The 23,111-nt window shown below is 38.6% G+C and overlaps 1 protein-coding gene across 2 annotated transcripts in view; it reads right to left on the minus strand.

Moving 5' to 3' along the window:
* Positions 1-22,188, minus strand: part of LOC103761350 (protein FAM189A1) — a 67,443-nt gene extending 45,255 nt beyond the window's left edge. For both annotated transcript variants that reach the window (XM_008927945.2, XM_018081510.1), the window contains exons 1-2: positions 22,137-22,188; positions 1,293-1,403 (exon numbers count right to left, since the gene is read on the minus strand). In XM_008927945.2, coding sequence (XP_008926193.1) covers positions 1,293-1,391 — 99 coding nt within the window. In that variant the 5' untranslated portion in view covers positions 1,392-1,403; positions 22,137-22,188. The remainder of the gene's footprint in view (positions 1-1,292; positions 1,404-22,136) is intronic.
* Positions 22,189-23,111: the final 923 nt, after the last annotated feature.

A 23,111-nucleotide genomic window follows, 5' to 3' on the forward strand; every position in this document is an offset into this window, starting at 1 on the left:
TCCATAGGCTATAAAGCCTTTACTCCAATCACAGCTGGAAAACTCAGACATTGTGCAAATGTCTGCAGAACATTCTTAGCAGAACAATTCCCAGCAGAGCAGCCAAGCTCCTCCTGCCTGGCTCAGGGAGCTGCACATGCAGCCCTAACACAGGAGGAGCCACAGTAACGTGGACCACGAGCTTCCAAGCTGACTAAAGAAGGGGAAGGCATGGGACAGGTTACACCCAAATGGTGTTCTGTGTCACGTGCCTTTTGAAATATTTCCTAAAACATTTTGTATTATTTGAACTCAGTTTTACTAAACATATTGTGTCCAAACAGAACAAAGGAATCAAACAATGACTTAAGAGGTGCACGAGCATTTCATGGAGTCATCTGTTGGCATTAAATGGAAAATGTCTTTTTTCTTTAACATTTAGATCAATGTCTTGGGGTGCATATGTGTATGTCTTTCTAATTTTTAATGAGTCCTGTGAGTGCAGGATTTAAACAGATTGATTGGTCTGTTAACAGATTATAATAAAAATAGCACTGGTGCACATTTATAAACATTCTCCAATCCATTTATCAATTTTATAATTCAACGTCATTTGTTTCCTGAAGTTGGAGGGGTGTATAATTGTTTTATTATTTACTTTACATCAAGGATTTCAGTAATGAGTTTACTTCTGTAGACATCTTTGTAAGTTTGAATGATAAAATACGTTGGAGTTCAAAGTATATGTACTTTTTTCCTGAGATCAAAACATAAAGGCTCTAGGTAAACTGTAACTTTTAGTAACTTAGACCATAGCATGCCACATCATGATAATTTGTATTACTCTGTATTTTATTTAATAAAAATAACATACATTTACTTTGGAAATTGAAAAAAAAGATTAATTTAGGTTGGCAAATAAAATATTAGCATACACACATCAGAACATTACTATTAGTGCATCTGTGAAATACAGTGCCTCTACAAGGAGCTATTGGATGAAATCCTGATACTGCTGACACCAAATGGTAATCACTGCATTGCTCTGATGTGCCCTGTATTCCACCTATTTGCTGAAGCACTATTGTTACCATGACATTAAGAAGCAAGCATTTCTAATACTAAAACTTATTTTTTGAGGTGACAAAGCACTTCAACCCTCAAGCTTTTCTCAAAATGATTTTTCCTGTTGTAATACCTATAGATTGCTCTACTAAATGTTCAGGAAGTCAAAGGAATATGTGCATAAAACCCTAACAAAATGCAAAATAAAATCCTTGCCCTTTGTAAGAGACTTGTTTTTCATTACTCACCAGCTGACAGCCTTCCAGGGACCTCACCAGCTGAGCGTTCTGGCAGGAGAGGATGGAGCCGGCCAAGTTCAGCATGACACACACTGCAGACAGCAGCATGAAAAAGGTGATCTGGGAAAAAACCAAGCAGTCCATTATTATTCACTGCTAGAGGCAAATAAGGAAAAATATAATTTAGATGTTCAAGAACTTCCAGCCTGTCGTACAATTATATGGATGGCAACATGTTATATAATTTAGAATAGGGTATTTAATCTCACAACATCTTCAGTCTCGCACTATAGGAGAAAACTAAATCAAAACTAAGCTTGACTATCATATGCTTTTCTTCCAGCCATTTCAAAGTAATCCACTTATCTCCCACTTTTATAACACACTCTGAAAATTTAATGGGTATTATTAATGAGCATTGCTAAAATATAGGAATTGAAAAAGTTGTTTGTTTTTTTTTTAAACAGAAGTAATCTTGAAACAATTTAAATCCCTTTTGATGAGGATATGGGTATCCTAGACAGGAAAAGTATTTGTCAATATCACATATCATGAGTTCCAACAAGTTAGGGGAAAAAGGTGAATAAAATTCTGGATACATATAATTACTTGGTATTTAAACAACAATTACAATTTATGCAGCATCTTCCATATTAAATGATCAACATAACTGGTCTACTCTGGCCTCAAACCAGGAGGTCTGGAGACACACCATCTACAACGCTGCTGATGCCTTTGAGAACACACGCAGGATCACTCTCGAGGGGAAAAGACAACACAGAAAGAATTGTGCCCTGCAGAATTTACCACCTAAGGACTCTTTCTGCTGTGCCTTTTGCAACTGGACATGCCTGTCTCATATTGGCCTTTTTAGCCACCAACGCACTTGCAACAGACGTGGGCAGAGCCCTTCCCAAATCTTCGTTCGCGAAGCCCGGCCATGATGATGACAATTTACGCAGTATCTTCCATATTAATTACCCATTGTGTTAATTACTCCTTTTGCCTCACTTCAAAATATGTCAAAACATGTCAAAACAATAATTAACTCAATTCCATCAGCTTAATTACAATTTTATTGCTTTAAATATAAAAAACCTGGCCCAGTGTGGGCAGACAGAAATCTATGTAGGGAATGGGAATGGCACAAGCAATAAGAGGCCAAGAATAAACATGTGCCCAGTGTGTGGCCACCTTAAATATTCAGTGTTGACACTGCCATAACTCAGTGGGAGCAGGAGTGTATTATCTGAAATTAGTAAGAAATTCTGTTGCATCTTTTTCCATATGCATGGCCAGAGTCTACAACCCTTCACTGTTCTCACAAGATGTTATCTTGTGTCAATGCACGTGCTATGAGTATTTTTTGCAACCTTGCATCCAAAATGGTTGTTGGGGGGTTTTTTTAGCGTTTTCAGGCAAAAAACCCCACCCTGTAACCTCCACAGTATTAACCAAAAGACAAGAATTTGTTTTAAAAAATTTAAGTTGCCAGCTTCAGATTCTTCCAAGCATCACATCTGACAACAAGGGCTGCAACCTACATCAGGTTCATCTATCTGCAGTACTTTCTCCATATCAGCATTCACTAATGAAGAAACCTCTGCTAGAGTTTCCAAGGTAACCTCTTCCTCTTGCCACTGGCAAAGACAAGAGAGAAGAACCCAGCACTGCCAAAATCACGTAACAGGCTCTTACAACTCCTGCTCTTCTCAGTGGGTCTAAGTATTATGTTCTCTGTAGAAGTTGCATTTAAGGGTGGCAGCCACCACGTGGTCCCATATCAAACACTGAAGTTCTCTCTCACACTTGTCTTCCCAATTTGATTGGTTTACGTTTCACTTCTCAGTGTCTCAGGCAAGGAACTTCCTAAGCTGGGCACGGAGTTAGAAGGGAAAACTCAGTTCCTTTGCAAGTCTGTTGTAACTACCTTGCCTTTTGCAGAGCACAAAGATCCTAATAAAAGTAACTGAAGTATTTCCAATCTCCTTCCTTAATGCTTCTCAGCTAAATACCAAAAAAGCCTTGTACTGATGGCCTAGGGCAGACTTGTACCACTGTTATCACAACTTGACACATTACCACCACGTTGGAAGCCACAACAGAGAAAAGGAGGCATAAAAGTATCAATTACCACATTAACAAGCATTAAACAATATCTTCAGTGTGCTTAATGTTTTTATCACAAATCACTCTTTTCTAACACTGGTACATGTACGCAGTAAAAACCAATGTATCTGCAACCTTGTGAAAGAGTGGTCATTGTGGATTGTGACACTATGAAATGCCATAGATGAAGTTAGATATACATTATTCATGAAGTCAATTTATCTAAGTTCCACATTAAAATTTTCCTCACAAAGCAAGCTACGAAATGTTTGCTCTGAGAGCTCGGTGCAACATCCTGGCAGGAGTAGCACGGAATTATTAGGAAAGAGTGTGTGATGCAGTTAACCCAGTGATCAAGGGAAAAAAATTACGCTGAAGAAAACACAGTGTGTCAGATACTGAAGGGCTATGACATCTTAATGCTGTTTTAACACTACAGTATGTTTTCCACCTTTCTAGTTAAACACATAAGCAAGTTAAAATATTCCTAGAATTCAGGAAGATGCATCAATATCACTAAGCTCTCAAAGCCACCAAGAATTACTACACGAACAAAAAGTGAAACCAATTGATTTATTATGACATGGTCTTAGCAGAACTAACTGGAGAAGTCACAGCTGATATTCTACACAAAGTACTCTATAGAAGAAATGTTAACGGACTTCCTACTTAAATGTTACCATAGTCCTAAACTAATTCTACAAAACTAATTAGCTCTGCTCAGATGCAATTATTTAAAATGAAGTAACAACTCATAATTTGAGGTGTCATCTCACACCTGTAATTATAAACTAGTTAATTCTCTTCATGACCCTAATCTGCTGCTTCTATTTCATTGTTTCCATAATTCTGAGGTTCAGGTTACAAGAAAGAGGTTCTCCTGGCCTTCCCATAACTTCTGTCTTTACAAATAAAACTATTTAAAGTCTTCACATCGGCTCTCTACCAAAAGAGAAGAAAAATTCTAATGCAAAGGGGGGCTGAGGCTTAATGGAATATATTTGCTGTACTTCCAAACGACAGGGATGATGGACATCTGATTGCAGGAATACATGGCAACAGCAAACAACTTACCAGTTTCTATTTAATCCTCAATCACACAGTTTCTTAGAAGACATCTCTACATCCAACTCCAACTATTCTGTGGCTATATCCAAACATTGGATGTAGGTATCTTTCCCTGCTGTGCTGGAAGAGTTATACTTTCCAAAACTTTGGAGAAGAGTCGAAACAAATGTATAGTTCAATCAATTTCTCAACTGATTCCTCTCTGTTTCTTCTGAAAGCTGGCAGAATGTAGCAACAGAAAAAAGGCTGCACTGGCCCTGTGCTATGGCAGAAACTAAGGAAGGGCAGAGCCACACGAAGCTCCCCTTTTCACTCCATTTCTGAGAACTACTTTAATTATGTAGAGTATATCAAGAGTGAGTTTTCATCCTTGCAGTCCCAACATGCACACTGAAGAGACCGCACCACACAAATCTGCACAGAATGAAAAAATCAGTTCCCCCACGCTTTTACAAGGGACAGCTCAAAATAAGTGACCTTCTTTACTGAAAAAAAAATAAAGTAAGCCCTAATCCTAACAGGTTATCTTTCCACTATAACAGAAGTTATTTGTCGTTCTCTCTTTAGTAAAACTTGACTTTTTAGAAAATTATCAGTATTCTCAGATTATTTGTGAAAAATTTTCACTGCACATTTCTTAAATAGATATAACCATACACTTGCTGTCAGAATGTCCCAAAGTAGATAATCTTAAATTTATGGATGCCACCAAAAAAAATCAAAAGGATTTACAAAAGTTGATGTATTCTCCCCACCCATTCTTTTCCATCACTTTCATTTTTGTTTCTCACTATTGCTTTTTTCTTCACAGTTAGCCTCAAGTAATTTATTCTCTTTTGTATTTACAATTTTTTTATAACCTTTAGACTTCCTTTCATCTTATTTCCCAAAGGCACAGTTAAAATTGTATTACCTGAAAAACTGAAATCTTTAATCTTTACTCTTACTGTGTCTTTCACAATTTGTTCTTGAATTGTTAGGAGGTAAAAGGGGAAAAACAAAAGAACAACCAACTTTAGCAAACACTAGAGTTTGTGATTTGCAACAGAAAACATTAAAATTTTTGATTTCCTGTAAATATACAACTTTCTACCAAAATATGGAGTGAGAGCAGCCCTGAGAAGAAGGACTTGGGGATGCTGGAGAATAAGAAGCACAATATGACCCGGCAATGTGTGTTTGTAGCCCAGAAGCCAATCACGTCCTGGGCTACATCCCAAGCAGTGTGGGCAGCAGGTCGAGGGAGGGCATTCTGCCCCTCTACTCCACTCTCACAAGAGACCTGGAGAGCTGCATCCAGGTCTGGGCCCCCCCTCCCCCCAGGAAGGATGTGACCCTGATGGAGCAAGTCCAGAGGAGGCCACCGAGATGATCCCAGGGCTGGAGCACCACTGCTCTGGAGACAGGTGGGGAGAGCTGGGGCTGTTCAGACTGAAGAAGAGAAGACTCTGTGGGGACCTTTGAGCACGTTCCCGTGCCTAAAGGAGCCCCAAGAGAGCTGGAGAGGGACTTGGGGCAAGGGCATGTGGTGATAGGACAAGGAGGAATGGCTTCCAACTAGATATTAGGAAGAAATTCTTCCCTGGGAAGGTGGGGAGGCCCTGGCACAGGTTGCCCAGAGAAGCTGTGGTTGCCCCATCCCTGGAAGTGTCCAAGGCCAGGTTGGACGGGGCTTGGAGCAACCTGGGCTAGTGGAAGGTGTCCCTGCCCGTGGCAGGGGGTGGACCTACATGACCTTTAGGGTCCCTTCTAACCCATTCTATACTGTGATTCTATGAAGCTGTATATAAAAGCAAAAAACAGATTGCAGAAGCTACAGTGTGACAGTACTACTCTAAAGAAGTAAAAGATGGCACAATTTCTTATGCAAGAGGAGAAAAATTTAATAACCGGAGAATTTCAAATTTCATTACAATGATAATGTGCATCTCTGGTCTCTGTGTAAAACATTCTAAATTGATTTTAATTCTATTTTCCTATGTATGTTTCAACTGTGTAGTAAGTAATAGAGTGAACCTTGACGTCAAACTCAGTTAAGTTACTCTTTCACAAATTTATATTAAACCCTGCTTTTTGCCAGTACCTTTGATGGTGTTTCTTTAAGTGACCCAAACCACAGATTCATGACACTATTTATCATATTTATAAATATATGGATAAATATCATATTTATCCACCAGGAACACAGTAAAAAGGAATGGCACATATTAACTACAGTTTGAAGAATGACTTACTACTACAAGTAGTTTTCAGTGGTTTGATAGTCAAGACACACTTAGAAAAAATGTTACCTTCTGTGCAGTGTTGTATCAGGGCTTAATTAGACGTTAATACTTTCGGTCTGTGTTTGGCCCAGCCACCTATCAGTTTATCTTTTTCCTGTCAAGTTATGAGAAAACAAGCACTGATAAACGGGAACTTCGTCCTTGAAGAGAGCTTCTGGTATAAATTATATTTAATTGCTGTCTTATGATTGGCCCATCACCTTCCAAGGACACTTGAAGGAGAAACTGAAGAGGAGAAAGATGAAGTAAACCCCCAGACTCAATTAGAAAAGACTCCTGAGGTATAACATGCCGGCTCAAGGGGAATCCTGAGTTACTCACGCATGCGCAGAAGAGATCCCACTTGCATAACCAAGGGGTGGGACTGAGGGCCTCTAGCTGGGCGGTGCTGGCCACACCTGCCCAGGTAGACGTCATTCAGTTAATTGTATAAAAAGCAGACAGCTCATTCTGGATGGAGCAAGCTTCACATCAAAGGACAACGTTGCCTTTTGTGGGACGCCCACTATCTCGTGAGCCTGCCGACACTGAGAATGCAGCTTCTGCTCTGGGGAATTTTAGGCATTCTGGGTTGGTAAGATAACTTCATAAGCCACACCTGGGTGACTAGGGAGTCATACTGAAGGCTTATTTTCCTCTCTCTCTCTCTCAAGTTTGTTTGTTTTGTTGGCCACCTCCTGGTAATAAATATCAGTTTTGTTGAGCTTTCAACGGTGTTACGGTTGTAGTTTCAGCATCCTTCAAACTCTCCCTATTACAAGTGTACTTGGAGAAAAAACAGGCATTGCCATGGTAAGCTTGCTTCTGCAAATCTGCCAATCCTCTGTACCTGTAATACTGTGTCTATGTGTTTTTCCGTCTTAATTCCTGTCCTGCAGTTTTCTGAAAAGTCATAAAATCATCCTTGAATGAACTTAGTTTTACATTATTGAAGAATTTTGTAGAAACGCTGAAGTTTGACACTAGATACCACAGACTTTTCCAATCACATTAATTATGTATGCATACAGTCAATGGGCTTTATAATTTTTCATCATGGCCAGTCTTCATGAGCGAAGATTTGGGAAAGGTCTTTACCCTTCGAGCCTGTGCAGTGGATTTTTTAGGTGAGACCCAGTGTGTGCTGAACTGAGCCCACCCTTTAATCCTGAGGTTCCTCTGCCGGGGCTGAGCGAGCTCGGACGGTGGTAGCGAGGTCCCCAGAACGTAGGTTTGTTTAGTGACCTTCTCTGAGATGGATGGCCTTACAGGGCTGACGAGCTCCATCTGCCCGGGGGAGTCCCCTGACCGGGAATCGAACCCGGGCCGCGGCGGTGAGAGTGCTGCATCCTGACCACTAGACCACCAGGGGGCCCGGGCTTTATAATAAATACATTTTAACACACATTTATGATTTGAGAAGCAGAGGTAAATGTGTTTGTCTCTGTAAACCACTGTATAAGCAGATTTAAAAACCTGCTGTATGGTATCTTGCTCACAAAGCTTTGGCTTACATGGAATACAGACAGCAACACTTATTGTCAATGCAGAAGGAAAAATCCAGAAGCAAATCTGAACATTTATGGCCATCACACATCATGAACAGTGAGATCTGTAACTGCACCAGTACTAAGTTAATTCAAGATTGTCAGGGGTACAGACACAGGCTACCTGTTGGATCAGCCAGATGCTGAATTTAAGGTGAAGATTTCTGAGTTTTCTGTCAAGTCAGTGTCCCACCACAAACAGACATGCATTCTCTTTCCCAGAAATGCAGACAAGCAGCTCATCTCATCTCACCAAGGGCTACATCACATTTTTATGGCCAACAGTGTGGTCAAGGGAAATTTATGTGAGTAGCCAAAGCACTGTACATTCATTCCTGTTATAGGTTAGACATTCAGGAGAATTTTTCTTCCCCTGCTCCACTCCAAGGAAAAACGGAGTGAGTGGGGGGGAAGGGAGGTCATTAGCTTTACAAAGGATGTAGCCAGCCGAGCTACATTCCTGACTAACGGCCCATCAGAGGCTGGGGGGAGCTGGCTGCCGGACTGAGGACAGAGCAGACTGTGGATTTGGCTCTCAGAGGGAGATGGGGGTCTACGTGCAGGCATTTGGGGAGAGGGACTGGGGATCTGGTTTTTTGGCTTCTCATCCTGGTCAGCTCGGACTGCTGACTTTGACTTGCCTGGGAGCTGTCTCTTGTCTCCAGCCCGGATCTGCTGTGTTTCATCGGAGAGTTGCATGCCGGCGGGAGAGAAGGGAGGAGTTTTGAGACACAGTCACCTGGGACAGCGGTGAGTCCCGCAGGAGTGGACTGCTTCCCTTCCCTTTTTCCTCCCACTGAGGGGAGGCTCCCCCATCTCCTTCTCGGCTTCTCCCGCGGTCCGGGACCGCTCCCCCCGGAGCCCACAGCGCCCCGGGCCGGCCATGACGGGTACTGCAGGCTCTGCCCCTTCAGCGCCCCCTGCCGGCCATGACGGGTACTGCAGGCTCTGCCCCTTCAGCGCCCCCTGCCGGCCATGACGGGTACTGCAGGCTCTGCCCCTTCAGCGCCCCCTGCCGGCCATGACGGGTACTGCAGGCTCTGCCCCTTCAGCGCCCCCTGCCGGCCATGACGGGTACTGCAGGCTCTGCCCCTTCAGCGCCCCCACAGCGCCCCCTGCCGGCCGTGATCAGGACTGCGCTGAAGGACAGAGCAGTATTCATTCCGACTTTTTTTTTCTAGGACTACTGTCTAGTTGGGGTTTTTTTGTGTTCTGTTACTGTTTTTGCCAACATACATATATCTTTTAATAAAGGGTTGTTATTTCTTCTGTTTTTTCCACACTTCCTCGATTAAAGCCCCTTAATTTTGAATTTACAATTGCTGAGAGAGAGGAGTTTGGTCTATTTTAAAACTCATCCTCTTTAGCAAACAGTCCAGTCTCCTCAGACTGAGACAATTCCTTACCTGCTTTCAGACTAACATTTTCTGTCTATTCCCCTAAATAATCACATCCCTAATAATAAGTACGAAGCTTTGATCTGTTACACTGAGTGACAGATAACAGGCTATATATATACTCCAAACAGTCCCTTCAAAACAAGATTACTTCTAACTAAATCAAGCTGTAGTAATTATATTTTATTTCTATTATTATAATAATTTTAATTATTACTATTATTTTTATCTTAATTATCTAATTGATATTTTTATTTTTCAATATATGTAACATGATTTTTTTTTCCTATTCCCCAGTCATTTATCCAGGAAAAAAGAGTTTGCAATAAACACTGAAATTTTGCCTTCATGTAGTTAAAAATGTAAAAACCCCTTAAAAATGTCTATCCCCTCTTCTCTAGTTGCATTATAGGAGATAACTTATATTTTTTAATCCAAGAAAAAAGGGCTTTAAAAGCATACTGATCTTCTCTATCTAGTCAACTATAATAAAATGCCTACACAGCTCTGCCTCAAATTCCTGGCCCACACAAGGTACTACCATGAACAAAAACCAAAATTCAGCTCTTCAGGTAAGTAAAAAGAAGCATACCCAGCTAGTAACAGTGGGAAGCCAAAACTAGCCAAATTTATACTAAAATGTGGATTTTTAGTAAACTTATTTAAGTACTGGAATATTGTATCTATTAGCACGATGGAGTGGGCATCACAGAGACATCACCAGATAGCAATTTTAAAAATACTGAAATATTTTGGACTATATGCCACAACTCCAAGGTAAGTTTTGAAGCTCCTTATCAAGGCTGTTTTATGCTCCTGATCATAGTACGTGATTTTATTGATGCCTTCTGCCCTTGTAATTCATTCAACTATAAAGCGTACAACAAAAAAATATTGGCAGATAAAACTCATTTAACAGATTATAGAATTAAATACATAATGCACATATAATTTTAAATAAGCCCATTTTAAAAACTTACTAAACAGAAATGGCACTCAAACCAAAACTGTTGACTAACGGTTTGCAAGTGTAGAAGAAACAACAAAATTTATCTTCCTGTTATTTGCCTCGTAATAGATTTCTTTTTCATGATTAAATTACAACGCTTTTAAAATTATTTCTCAATACTTGCCAAGAACAGACTGAATGAAAAAGTGTTGGCATTTCAGATCTGCTTAACTCAGTATTCCACGTCCTTTGCCTAAACTAAAATAAAGGTTTGAACGAAAATATTTTCTCTAGGTCCAAAGCAATGTTCTATATTAAATAGGCAGAAATATTCCTTGTTGTGTGGCACAGCATCAGGTTAAAGAGTTTAAGGTTTTTATGTTAAGAACCATAAATTATATTTTGTTTTATCCTAAATTATATGAACCCAGAAATTATTAAATTAAATTACATTTTCTCCAGATAAAATTTCTTTTGACTAGCTTTAATGAGGATATCTAACTTTGTAAGAGAAAGCTGAAACCTTGGTGTAAACATTAAAATCCATGCAACTATTTCTAATTTCAAAGCTAAATAGCTCAGATTTCTGAACTTAACCTTGGTGTACATGATTTTATTGACCACACTCTGGTCCTATTAACTCGTTTTCATTCAAATAGATCTTGGAATTTAATTGTTATTAGTTGCTTGGTTGTATCTTCATTTCTATATTTTCATTAAAAAACTTCTGTGGAAAAATTCAACTGTATCTTCGAATATTATTCTATTTAAGATTATAAACAATTATATTGGTTTTAATTTACAGGGGAAAATGATGCCTCTCTCTGACTGTTTATTGTCAGAGTAGCAATCAGCTTCCACCAAGAGTCAGTAAAGTTGTATCTTCAAAGTAACTGTGTGAAAGCTGTTGAGAACAGCACAGTGCACAACAGACAGGTGTGTTTGCAGCAGGATTTGCATCACAAAGAATAACATCTATTTAAAGACCAGCAGTAGTAGTTTTGATTCCTCCTGTATCACTGTGCAGTAACAACAACAAAGTTGGGGATTTGGTAGTTGCTGCCCAGGCTTTTCAGGAACCTGGAATCCAAACCACAACCTTGTCTCCACATTCAGGAGTACAAAGTGAGATAAAGGCAAAGATCTGTCTGTATCAAAATAAATCTCCATTATCTCATAACAAGAGTATTCCATTCAAAACCTCCAAGAAATTCCCTGTACTAACAATGGCCATACAGATTATTTCCTCAATCATGCTCAGATTAAAAGACTGTAAAACAACAGTGAGTTCAGTATTGTTGTATTCTACACTTGTTTATTATTCCTGTAATGCTGTATTAAAGCAAGAGCAATTACACTATTTACTTTAGTATTTTTTAGGAAAGTGTAAGAGGGGGTCTTATTTAGTAATAAAGACCTGTGCTCTCAGCTTAGAAACACTGAGTAGAAATTTGTCAAACGTAGACATTTCAGCATCTATTAATTTTCTGTTATTTTGATTCTAATTAACTCTTTTAGCATCTACACCTTTCTGAAGTACATTCAAAGAAACAAGCAGTAATTTCTAGGAAGCTTGGTGACTATCCTTTTCCCCTGAAAGCCTAAACAAAAGCTACTACAGACAATCTTACAGCTCATGGAATACTTGAGCTGTAATTGGAGAATGAAGTACCAGATAACTTTCAATCCTATTTGAAAATTAAAAACTCAGTCCAAACCAACTATTTTATTAGTTGTTCTGCAGGTTATATCATTTCCCTATTATTCCTAGCAGGGCAGCAAACACTTCTAGACCCAGATCTGCAGTAATTCATTTTGCTACCTAAAAGCCTCTTCAGCCTGTTTCAAACCCCTTCATGCCCTAACAATAATCCATTTTTGTCTCATCCACTCCCTTTTCCCCCATCCCAGTGAGCAGCAACACAAGTTAAACTTGCAGGTTTCAAGTATATTTGCTTCTATTTTTCATTCTTTGCTATGCTGCTGACCACAGCAACAGCTGAGGAAATTCTGAGAAAGCAGAAAGTAAAAGGACTTTACAGTCACATGGCAGCAGGATCCTTTCCAAAAGGAGCCTTATATTCTCTGCTTTGTTTTAACATCAATTTGCCATGTGAGAATGAGGACAAACACAGATCTGGCAAAGGCATTACCACTGCTTCATGCCAATTCATACTGAAAATCTTGCCATTTGCTTTCAAGACCTTTGCACCAAAGGTTCCTGAAATGAGTAGATTTTGTGTGCCTGCTGGAATCCTTAGGCCCACTGGGGTTTGATTGTGACAATCTACTTCACAAATGACCTATACACCCCCTTACCCCTGCGATGTTTACATGCAGGAATCGGCTCCCTTAAATGCTCCCTCAAGATTCCAATGTATATTATCCCTCACTACAAAGTAACCAAACTTTCAGGACTTCCAATAAATACACAAATCCATACACATACAGAAATATACAACAAAAAATTATGGTATAGAATATAAATTATCTAATTACACAATACATATTGTATATATATTGTATTTCAATACCTTGTATTATGCTATTAAATTTATTTAAAATTTAAAATAGACAACATGACACAACTTTTCAGCTTCACTCACTTAAGAAGTGCATTTTATACTGAACTTAACCTCAGTGGCCTACCGACTACTACTGTGCAAAAGAGGAGCTATACTTTTTTTTCAGATAAGATTCAAGCTATCTCTTGAAGTATTCAAGTAATGTAACACACTTCCAACAGTAATTTTAACAAAACAAAGTTTGCTGGTAATTATTTTCATAGCAGAGAACAAGCTGAAGTTTTGTCAAATATTCTATTAAAAGGGTAACGGGGAATAACCAGACAGGGCACTACAGAACCTCATTCAAAGTTTGCTACATGAAAGTAAGCACTCAAAAGAATCCTCCAATGACCTGTAATTAATACTGCAACAAAACTAATCAGAAAATCTCTACTATATGTGCAGGCAGTCAAAAGAAGTAATTTTGACAAAAAGATTGCTTTTTTTATATAGTAGTTCATGCTGTCTAATTTTTATCACTACATTTCCATTTATGCACCAGTGCTTCCCTAAATAAAAAAATCCATACACATGAAATGTAAGTTAAAAGTCTTATTTTGAAAGAGAAAGAAATCAAACAGTACTAACCTATTTTAACGCTACTCAAAACTCTGTCCATTTGAAATGCTTCAAAAATGACTGCTCCAGCTCTACAGTCAGATGAAAAAACTGGAGTTGATATCCAGTGTGATCATAAACACTTCAAATATAAATGCTTACTGAATAGAATTTTTACCACATAAGTCAGGTTTTAAACTTGTAACTACCTCAGCCATAGAACTTTAATTTTCTTTCAAACATTCTCTCCGTGGAAGTAAAAACTGAAATTTTTTTAAAGTTGCCTAATAAAACATTATTTCTCAAAAATGTTCCATGACAACAGCAGAAGAGGAAAAGGAAGATAACATTTAGGACATTAGAAATTTAGGACATTAGGAAAGACAACATTTTTCTAAATTAGCTTTGTATATAACGAAACAATCCTTATTTAAACAAAACAGCCAGCTAAACCAGTAAATAGAAATTATTATATTTTTTTAATAGTGTGAGTAGTCTAGTAACTTTAAAACAAATCTCCGTAAGACTTAATTTATACTTCCATAGCAACTGCATAATAGGTTCATCCATCTAAGTAATACATTACTTTTTGCAAGTGTCACATTGCTGGAGGGATTCATGCAAGTGTTGGTGAAATGCTACTCCATATAAATTAACTTTCCACAGCATCTGTAGCAAAATTCCCTGAGGAAATAAAAGCTCGTGTTGTCCAGCTGACAAGGACAGGCATCACACAGCTCCCAAGCAGCCCTTCCTGGCAGAAACATCCTTAGAGAGAAGCAGATAGGAAAGGTCACATACACCAATGCTTTGCATCTGTCTGTCCCAAAATATTAATAGTAATTAACTACTCATGTGCAATTATTCTCATTAATGAACAACTGTGTTGTCTCTCTGAAACCCAGCACACCAGAACACTTCTCCTTTCCTCATTAAGGAAGAAGGCTCCTGTCAGGTAAGCGAGGTCAGCAAGCCACGACTGCTCAGCTCCAGAAGAGGACATGAGCATTCTCAGTCAGGCAGTTTCTGAGGCAAGGCTGCAATGTGGACAGGGTTTTTTCCCAGTTTGATTCTAATGTAACCTCATTGTAATTTTGACTGTTTAAAGAAAAAGCACACACACATCTCTAAGGAAGACTCACAAGAATAATTTGATGGAGATCATCAGTACGTGAACTTTAAGATTTCTAAGACCTCTACTCATATATCTGAAGTAGAACTGAATACATAATGTTGTTGATTTTACAGCGTCTGTAGCAAGGAAACCCAAACACTCAATTGCAGACATCTCTAGCTCAGGATCTAAACTGCAATTCACCTGACAAACAAACTCCACTGAAAGTATTTTTCTTCAACAAGCACAGGATAATTAGATTCTCTTTGGGTAACAGCGCATTTCTTTCCATCTGTCACAAAAACAATACTGAAGTCACATGCGTTCTGATTACACAAAGAATGAAGTATTAATCCCCAACTCCATCACCCCCCAAAATGCTTTAATTAGTTCATGCAAGTATTTATTCTACTTTTAAATAAAAACATTTCAAATGCAGTTTATCTTGTCTAAAATAAATTTTTGCAGCTACTGTTTCCTGACCCCTTGAAACCAAATACAAAGTTTGATAAATAGTTTCCGTGTTGCCAAACTATCCAGGCTCCAGTGATACCAGATACCAGATTAATTTACCCTGAAGGAAGAAGAAATGCTGAAGGAAACTAGACTCACACCAAGAAAGAGTTGAAGAAATTACACTGTGCAAAGGCTGCCAAATGGCAGATGGGATGCAGCTTGCATTTCTAAAAGAAGGAGTAAATGAGATGAAAAAAACATTAGCAGATATATTTAGAAAGCATGTGAGAACAAGAGCATTAGATGGACAGAAGAGAGGCAAGTGCAGCACTCACCGACACCCTCCCTTAGGAGCAGAGCCCTGCCACTGGAACTGGGACAGTCTCCTCCGGCCCTGCTGTGCCAGAGGAACGGCTGCCATGGCAACACGATGCCGCGGGAGCACGTGGGGAGAAGGTGCCCTTTAAGGTAATGAAGACTGTAAGGTAATGGGCCTGTTTAGGAAGGGGCAAGTGTTGTGCCCCAGCAGGCTCTGTCTGCTCTTCAGGAAAAGCTGCTTGTGATTCTTTTTAGGCTTTGCGACTGGGGATAACTAATGAGCAGATGGATGCTCAACAGAGGAGTCCAGATTCTCCCGAGTGACAGCTGGTGGCAGCTGGGCCCAGGAACAGGCAGCCTTTGTCAAAAGGGTATCAGAGAGATGCAGAGAGACCTAGGCAGGAAAAAGCTGTAAAAGGGGTCCCAGAATATTCATTCTAAAGACATGTTTCACTCTGTGACATGCTTTCTCCACCATTACAAAGATTTCTCTGGTTCACTTCCTCTGTTTTTATCTCAAGTGTTATTTCTTTCTCTCCCAGTTCACAACTTTACTGGATCATTCTCCATTTTTCCCCTCTTCCTCTTCTGCCAGGTATATTCTAATAAAATGGCACTAGGGGTAGGTTTTTTTGCCAGTTGCTTCATTATACTAAAGAAGAAAGAAGGGAACTAGCAGTCTAATTAAAAACCCCAAACCAGCAATAGGCAAGACAGTACACTTTTAAAAAGCTAAATGTTTATGCTTACATTCATCCACCTGCAAATAAAAACTATGGAACATGAATGTAATCAGAGTTTACACACACTCTAATTACAACCTTTCAAGACCATAGTTTTCAGATTCCCTACTCAATCCACCAGGAGACATGATTTCGTGGCCTAAACCAGCAGTTCACACACTGGGAAAGCATCTCTCAGAGCAGGGACACAGGTGAAAATTGCAGCCAATCTCTGACTTACCCACTTCCCACACACACGTACAGACACGTAAAAGCTCTTCTGTTTTGCAACCATCATTGGGGCCGGGCTTCGCGAACGAACAGTTGGGAAGGACTCTGCCCACATGTGCTCCAAGCGCGCTGGTGGCTAAAGAGGCCAACGCAAGATAGACAAGTCTGGTTGTAAAAGGCACAGCAGAAAGACTCTTAGGTGGTAAGCTGCACTAGAGCTCAACACATACACTTGGTAATACAGAGGAAGACAAGAAATTCAAGACCAACAGCTTAAATAACAAGAGATTAGTCAATAAATCCAAACTAACAAAATTTTTAACAAAATTTTTGTTAGTGCTCCAGACTAACAAAAATTCAGAAAAGGCCCAATCTAGAAAGAAAAGAAAAGAAAACAAAACTGTCAAACCTCTCAGATTTAAAGCACAAACTTCTATCAAGAGGATTCAGATAGGAAAGCTCATCATATTTAACAGACTTCTTTTTAGTCACCCAAAGTGACTCCCTGTCTAGGAGAAACTTCACTTATGACCCATGCATAGCACCAGGAAAGGCCTCAGAAAGTCATCAGAAAAAGCCTGAAAGAGCATCCAGAGGTTGTAGCACTTTAACCTAAGAATAAACTTAAACTTTTAATCGCACTATCAGTTTTAAAGAAATGCACTGTGTTAATGCATAGTAAATAAAATACTCCATGCTATTAATTTCCACAGACTGATCACAAACATCAAAGTTCAAATTAGACTTGGCAAGTGTGGTTGATCAGATAACTTCTATTTTCTGAATAACTGTGTAAACATGACTAGGGCACATTTCTGTATATGCACATCTAAAATCATATCCATCTTTTACAAGCATCTTTGAAATCTACTTTCCGAGAAGCACTTCAGTAAAATCTGATCCTTTGAATCTTCACAGAAAAACAAAACACAAACGTCAGCACAAGTACAACCAAAACTAGTCACTAAATATAACGTCTATAAAATATTTATATTTTTACCTATTTATGTTATTCATTAAGGTATTTTGTGTAACAAAGAATTTCTTTCCTAAGAAATCCCCATTCATTTCTCATACGGTTGGTTATTTCTTAAAGTATTTGAAACTGAAAATTTATGCTATAGCATAAAGACACTCTAATGAAAAGGGAAGGATGAATGCTGTGGTTATCCTGCTTCTACTGACACTTTAACTGCTGTCAGAAGCTGAGGAAACAAAAAAAATTAGAAAGATCTGCAAGCTTTATTGGGAATGACTAAATCAGGATGCATCTAAGGATGCCTAAAGCAGACCTGTCATCAGTTGCAGTTCTGTTCCTATTCTCTCCTATTCCTCTTCAGCTGTTCTTTCCACTAAGGTCTCCTGTCCAAGAACACTACCCAGTAAATTAAAATTGCCCTTCTTGAAGCATCTGACCACTTACTATCCCAAATTTGTCATTAGAAGACACAAAAGAGATCCACAGCTTCTGCCATGCACTTCCCATAAAGTGTGGAATGCAGCCAGGTTCTCGTACTTCTCTCAAGAGGTGTCCTACACACCACTGGCTCTTACCAGAAGCTGGGTAGGAAGGGAACATACATCCCTGGAAGCAAGTAAGGAAGGAGCAGGAATGAAATAATGACAATGATTGAAAAGGCCCCACATTCACTGGCCTCCTTTAGTGGTTGGGTATTTTTTAAATAAGGAAAGATAATTTACTACCAAAACCCCAAGATCATTCCAGTTTAACTACTCTGTTTGAGAATCTTCTGGAAATAACTATAAAAAAGAAGCAGCTTCGATAGAAATCTATTTTAAATCTGCTTTCAAACTGATGTAACCTGGAGTACAGTTACCAATAGATACATTAATCTCATTTTTAGACTTGCCTCACAGACTGTTGGTACAACTCCAGTCATGCTGCAGTAGTGTGCAGACATGGTTGATCTAGTTTGGTTACCAAAGTGCTTTATACAACTAATCCTCAGTGAAGGGAGAAGAGCAAGGGAAGAGGCAAAGAAAACTTAACTATGTCCCAACTATAGGAAAAGATTATTTACAGCTTACATTTTCTTCACTGAAATCATTCAAACCTAGGATCCAAATATACTGCAAGTCAGTTATTTATGGTGCTTGTAGTACTGTTTTTAAAAATCATACTGAAAAATCAGAGATTCCATTGTGTGACTTCTTACTGACATGGTTTTGGTTCACTCTTCTCTATTCATCCAGATCTTGTTCTTCTGCACAGCTTTTGATCTCTATCTCCCTCATGTCCTCAGACTCACATTTCAATTCCCTCTTCCTTTCCTAGTTCTCCACAATTCTCTGCCCCTTGATTTATCATTCAGCTCCTCTAAATTTGAGCATTTTCCTTCCATGCTCCCAGAAAAGAGGTCAAAGAAAAACACTCTGTTCTCAATTTCAAAGCCTGGATTCACATCAGTTCTGAGCAAAATTTACAACTCTATACTAGAAGAGCTACTTTGTGAACCAGCACTGGATTTGCTTTCCACGTAGAAGTGACTACAGTTTTCCAAGTCTCTTTCTGAAAGCAAGCAATACTCAGCATTCAGCCATCTCCTAGTTTATCAGAAACTTAGAAAAATTCTATTACGTAAGATGCAGTTGTTTTCACAGTGTTTTCACAGTGTTTTGTTAACCTTTAAACTGACACCCCAGCCCCAAAGACAAGTGTTCCTAATGAACATTTTGATCAACGAATTCAAAGAATACTCACGCTGAAGTGATACTGCAGACTGATGAAGGGATCTGTTAAAGCAGAGGAATGTTCTGCATCTCATCTCCACATCACACAAGTATCAAAGTCAACAATGACACACGAGGTGATGGGTGCCTTTAGACTCTGCCCTTCTCCCACAGGGGACATTTTTTCACTCATTTTCCTCCTACAGTCTTGACCCAATTATGCTGACATTGTCTCTCCACTACAGAGATCACTCTTTTATTCCAGTAACCAAAACCAAATCTCTCCTTGGGGGGAAGAGTGGGGTTTGGACGGAGGACAACCACCTTATTTTTTTAATTCAAAAATTTCAATTGGATTTCATCTGAAAAGCAGACGTAAATTCTCTTACGAGAGTTTAAAAATACCACGACTCATCAGCTAAGGTACTCTAGGACTTCAGGTTCAGCAGCATGGCCAGGAACGTGTCAATACCCCACCTCACTGAGAAGAAAATAGGAAACTTACTCATAATTTATTTCTACTCATTTTATGTTTCATCTGTTTCCTGGAGCTTGGTTATTTCTACCACACTCAGCAAAGATATCTAGTGATAGAAGACAATCAATGAGGAAAAACATTTGGACCAGTTTTACATATTCATTTACCTTATGGGGCAAGAATGTATGCGGATATATTCATTTAAAATTATTAGTAATTTCTTTTTTCAATACAGACATTTTTCTAATTAATTTCTGCACATTAATATCACAGTAAAATGTCTTTAGTACATAAACATTTGTACTAATATCTTGTAAATACACAACTATTCTCAGTTTTAACTTTGTTTCCAAGCTTTTAAACTATCCAATAACCCACTTATTTCTACACCAATACTACATAACACATTTCTGGTATGATACGGACAGAAATTAATGGTTGGTGAACTACTGTTTGTTTTTAATGCTTCTTCAACTTCCTCTTTCTGCCTGCAGAAAATAATATATTTGCAAAGAAAAGACATCTGAGGAAAAAATCCATACAATTATACTGATGAGTCAATCCGAATCAGCAGCGTGAGGGGCTGACCCTGGCCAGAGGCTGAGCATCACACACACACCTGCTCCATCTCTGCCCCTTGCAGCAGGACTGGAAGAGAATTAGAAAAGCCTAAGTGAAAAAAGTTGTGCGTGGAGATAGTTTAATAGGCAAAGGAAAGAGGAAGGAAAAAGCCAAAGCAAATGATGCAGTGTGGGAACAACAGAGAGCCTGGATACTGCACAGGTACTGCTCAGCAATAGTCAAAACACAGGTTGTTATCAACTCTGTTTTAGCCAAAAATCCAAGATATGCAGAAAACTGGCACCTTAAAATATAACAGTTTCACCAGTTTTCAGGAATCACAGAAGGTGTATGGTTTAATTTTATACCTTTATTCATAGCTTCAAATGATAAAGATATCTATGTTTCTGGAATCACTTTTGGAAATGACAGATTTTGTAACGATTTGCAACAAAACCCACATGTACTGTAATCAATTATATAGTTGTTTGTAATACTATAAAATAGGGTAAAAGGTAATCATTGACCATATGTATTTGGCATGTGTTGTATAAACAGGTCACAAGAAATACAACTCGTAAGCATGTTGATATGAGGTTGCAAAGTTACACAGTACTGATTGCTAATCAGAACCGTCATACTGCACTCCTGGGTTCCAACTGCTAAAAGGTATTTACAATTCAACAAGAAAAACAAGATATTATGTAGCCACTGCAAAACTATTAGCCCGGCTGTTACACAGCTTAATCACACACAGCGGTGAAAAACATCATCCCTGTCTCCTGCTCTTCCAGCCGATTATTGTATCACCACCAAGTGCCAATACAGAAATACAGGAGAAAATCAGGATCTAACACATGAGCACTAAGCTTACTCTTGGAAAGAAATAATTTCCTAGAGCATATTTTAGGAAGGTGAGCTGTTCTGCAAGCATTAATGTTGCCATTTACTGTTTCTTCCCTTTTATCTTTATTTCCTTGAATGATGCTAACATGACTGCCTATTCATATTTCACTGAGTGGATTGATAGCTGAGAGCCCAGCTGAACTTACAACGTGTGAGTAAGTGTTCAGGAATCAAAGAAGCCAAGTCTCAATAGGCCTGAATAACATTTCTGCATGAATATTGTCTATTCTAATGATGTAAGCTCTGATTTAGTTCATAATACTGAAAGATACACTTCCAAGTTCTAATTAAGCTTATTGTCAATAATACAGCATTTTATACTTTCCATTATATTCTTTTTTCCCCGGGGGCTACCTTTACTGTTACAAACTGCTACAAATGTTTTCTGTTACTCTGTTACAGATGCACACTTTTTCAAAGGCAATATTTATCTGCTAACATGTCCTTATTGACACAATCATCGCACCTTTTAAATAAGATTGATTTGAATCTAATACTACTTTGTGTTAATAGGTTATCTAAAACTCTATTATCATGCACATATAAAGAATATATAATTTTTCATTATTAAGTCACTACATGGATCTCACAACAGAAATAATGTATCTGAAAATCATTCTGCAGAGGAAGATGAACAGCAACTAATTTGGAATAAGTTTTTTTCCTCTCCTTGTTAAAAAGATTACTCTGCGGTGCAATTTTTGCAAAATTAAGTTAAATGCAAAGCTAAGGGCAGACCAATAGTCCATTTGTCAGACAGAAGAAAAATATCATTGTCACTTAGGTATTTTATGTAATACAACTTCAAAGTCACAAAATTTTTGTACTAAGGGTTTATAAATATTAGGATACATAACAGCACTGGAAAATCATCCCCAATGACTATTAGGCTTCTATATAAAGACAAAATCACTCACCACAAGTGAAAGTGGTCTCTTCCAAGAAACAACACCGATCAATCCGGACAACAGCACCTGTAATAGGGAAAGCAGAGTCACTAAAGGGACATGAGGTTTTATACCAGTGTCATTAAAAGAACTAGTAAGCAATAAAATGAAGCTTAATACACATTCATGATGTGTATTTCCTGAATGCTGGAAACCAAGTGCTAAAAATGTAATGCTTTCCTTTTATTCTCAGTAACAAATACACAGAACTACCACTAAGCTGTTTGTAAAGAGATTTCTATCCAGCTGCCAGATCCACCTAGTTCTGATCAGATCACAATATGTCTTAAAACATTTCTTCTCTCTCAGTCCCAAATGTTATCAACTCTGAAGAAGAATAAATGTTTAAGAGAAATTTTCTTGTGGTCTCTTAGCTAATTGAAAATTAGCCTACAAAAAGGGGAGTAATGACAGGAAAATCACAAAATCATCCAGGGTATCCAGATAAATTAGCAAAAGGGTCTTTTTGTTTTGTTTCACCCGCCCAAACAACTTCTTTACTCAATCTTGTGATTGAAAAAGGACCCATACATTCATTTAAAACCTGTATTTAACATACAGATACATTACTCTCTACTCTGCAGACCAAAAGCAAGCAGGATTCAGACCTTTATACACCTAAGCTGATCTTAGGTATTTTAAAATAATATGCAAGCTTTACATTTCTCTCAGTTAAAATCAGTGAGAGAAACTGGAGCAATGAGGTCAGGGATATTGACCCTGGGGTGGGGGGAAAAAGGTGGAGAGGAAGCTTTTCATGAGAACATTTAATTAACAGAAATAGTAAAGTAGAACACAAAAGAAATGCAGAGAAAAGAATGAATAATGTATTTATTTCCTGGGTCCGTGGTGTCATTTTTTCTCATCTCGGCTTGTGCCAAGAACTTGTGTAACAGTAACTTATACACTCAACTAGTCACTGTTGCCACTGTGTCCTAGTTTCCT

The sequence above is a fragment of the Manacus vitellinus genome, unplaced genomic scaffold, assembly GCF_001715985.3.
Source record: "Manacus vitellinus isolate BGI_N305 unplaced genomic scaffold, ASM171598v3 scaffold_53_pilon, whole genome shotgun sequence".
NCBI classification, from domain to species: Eukaryota; Metazoa; Chordata; class Aves; order Passeriformes; family Pipridae; genus Manacus; species Manacus vitellinus.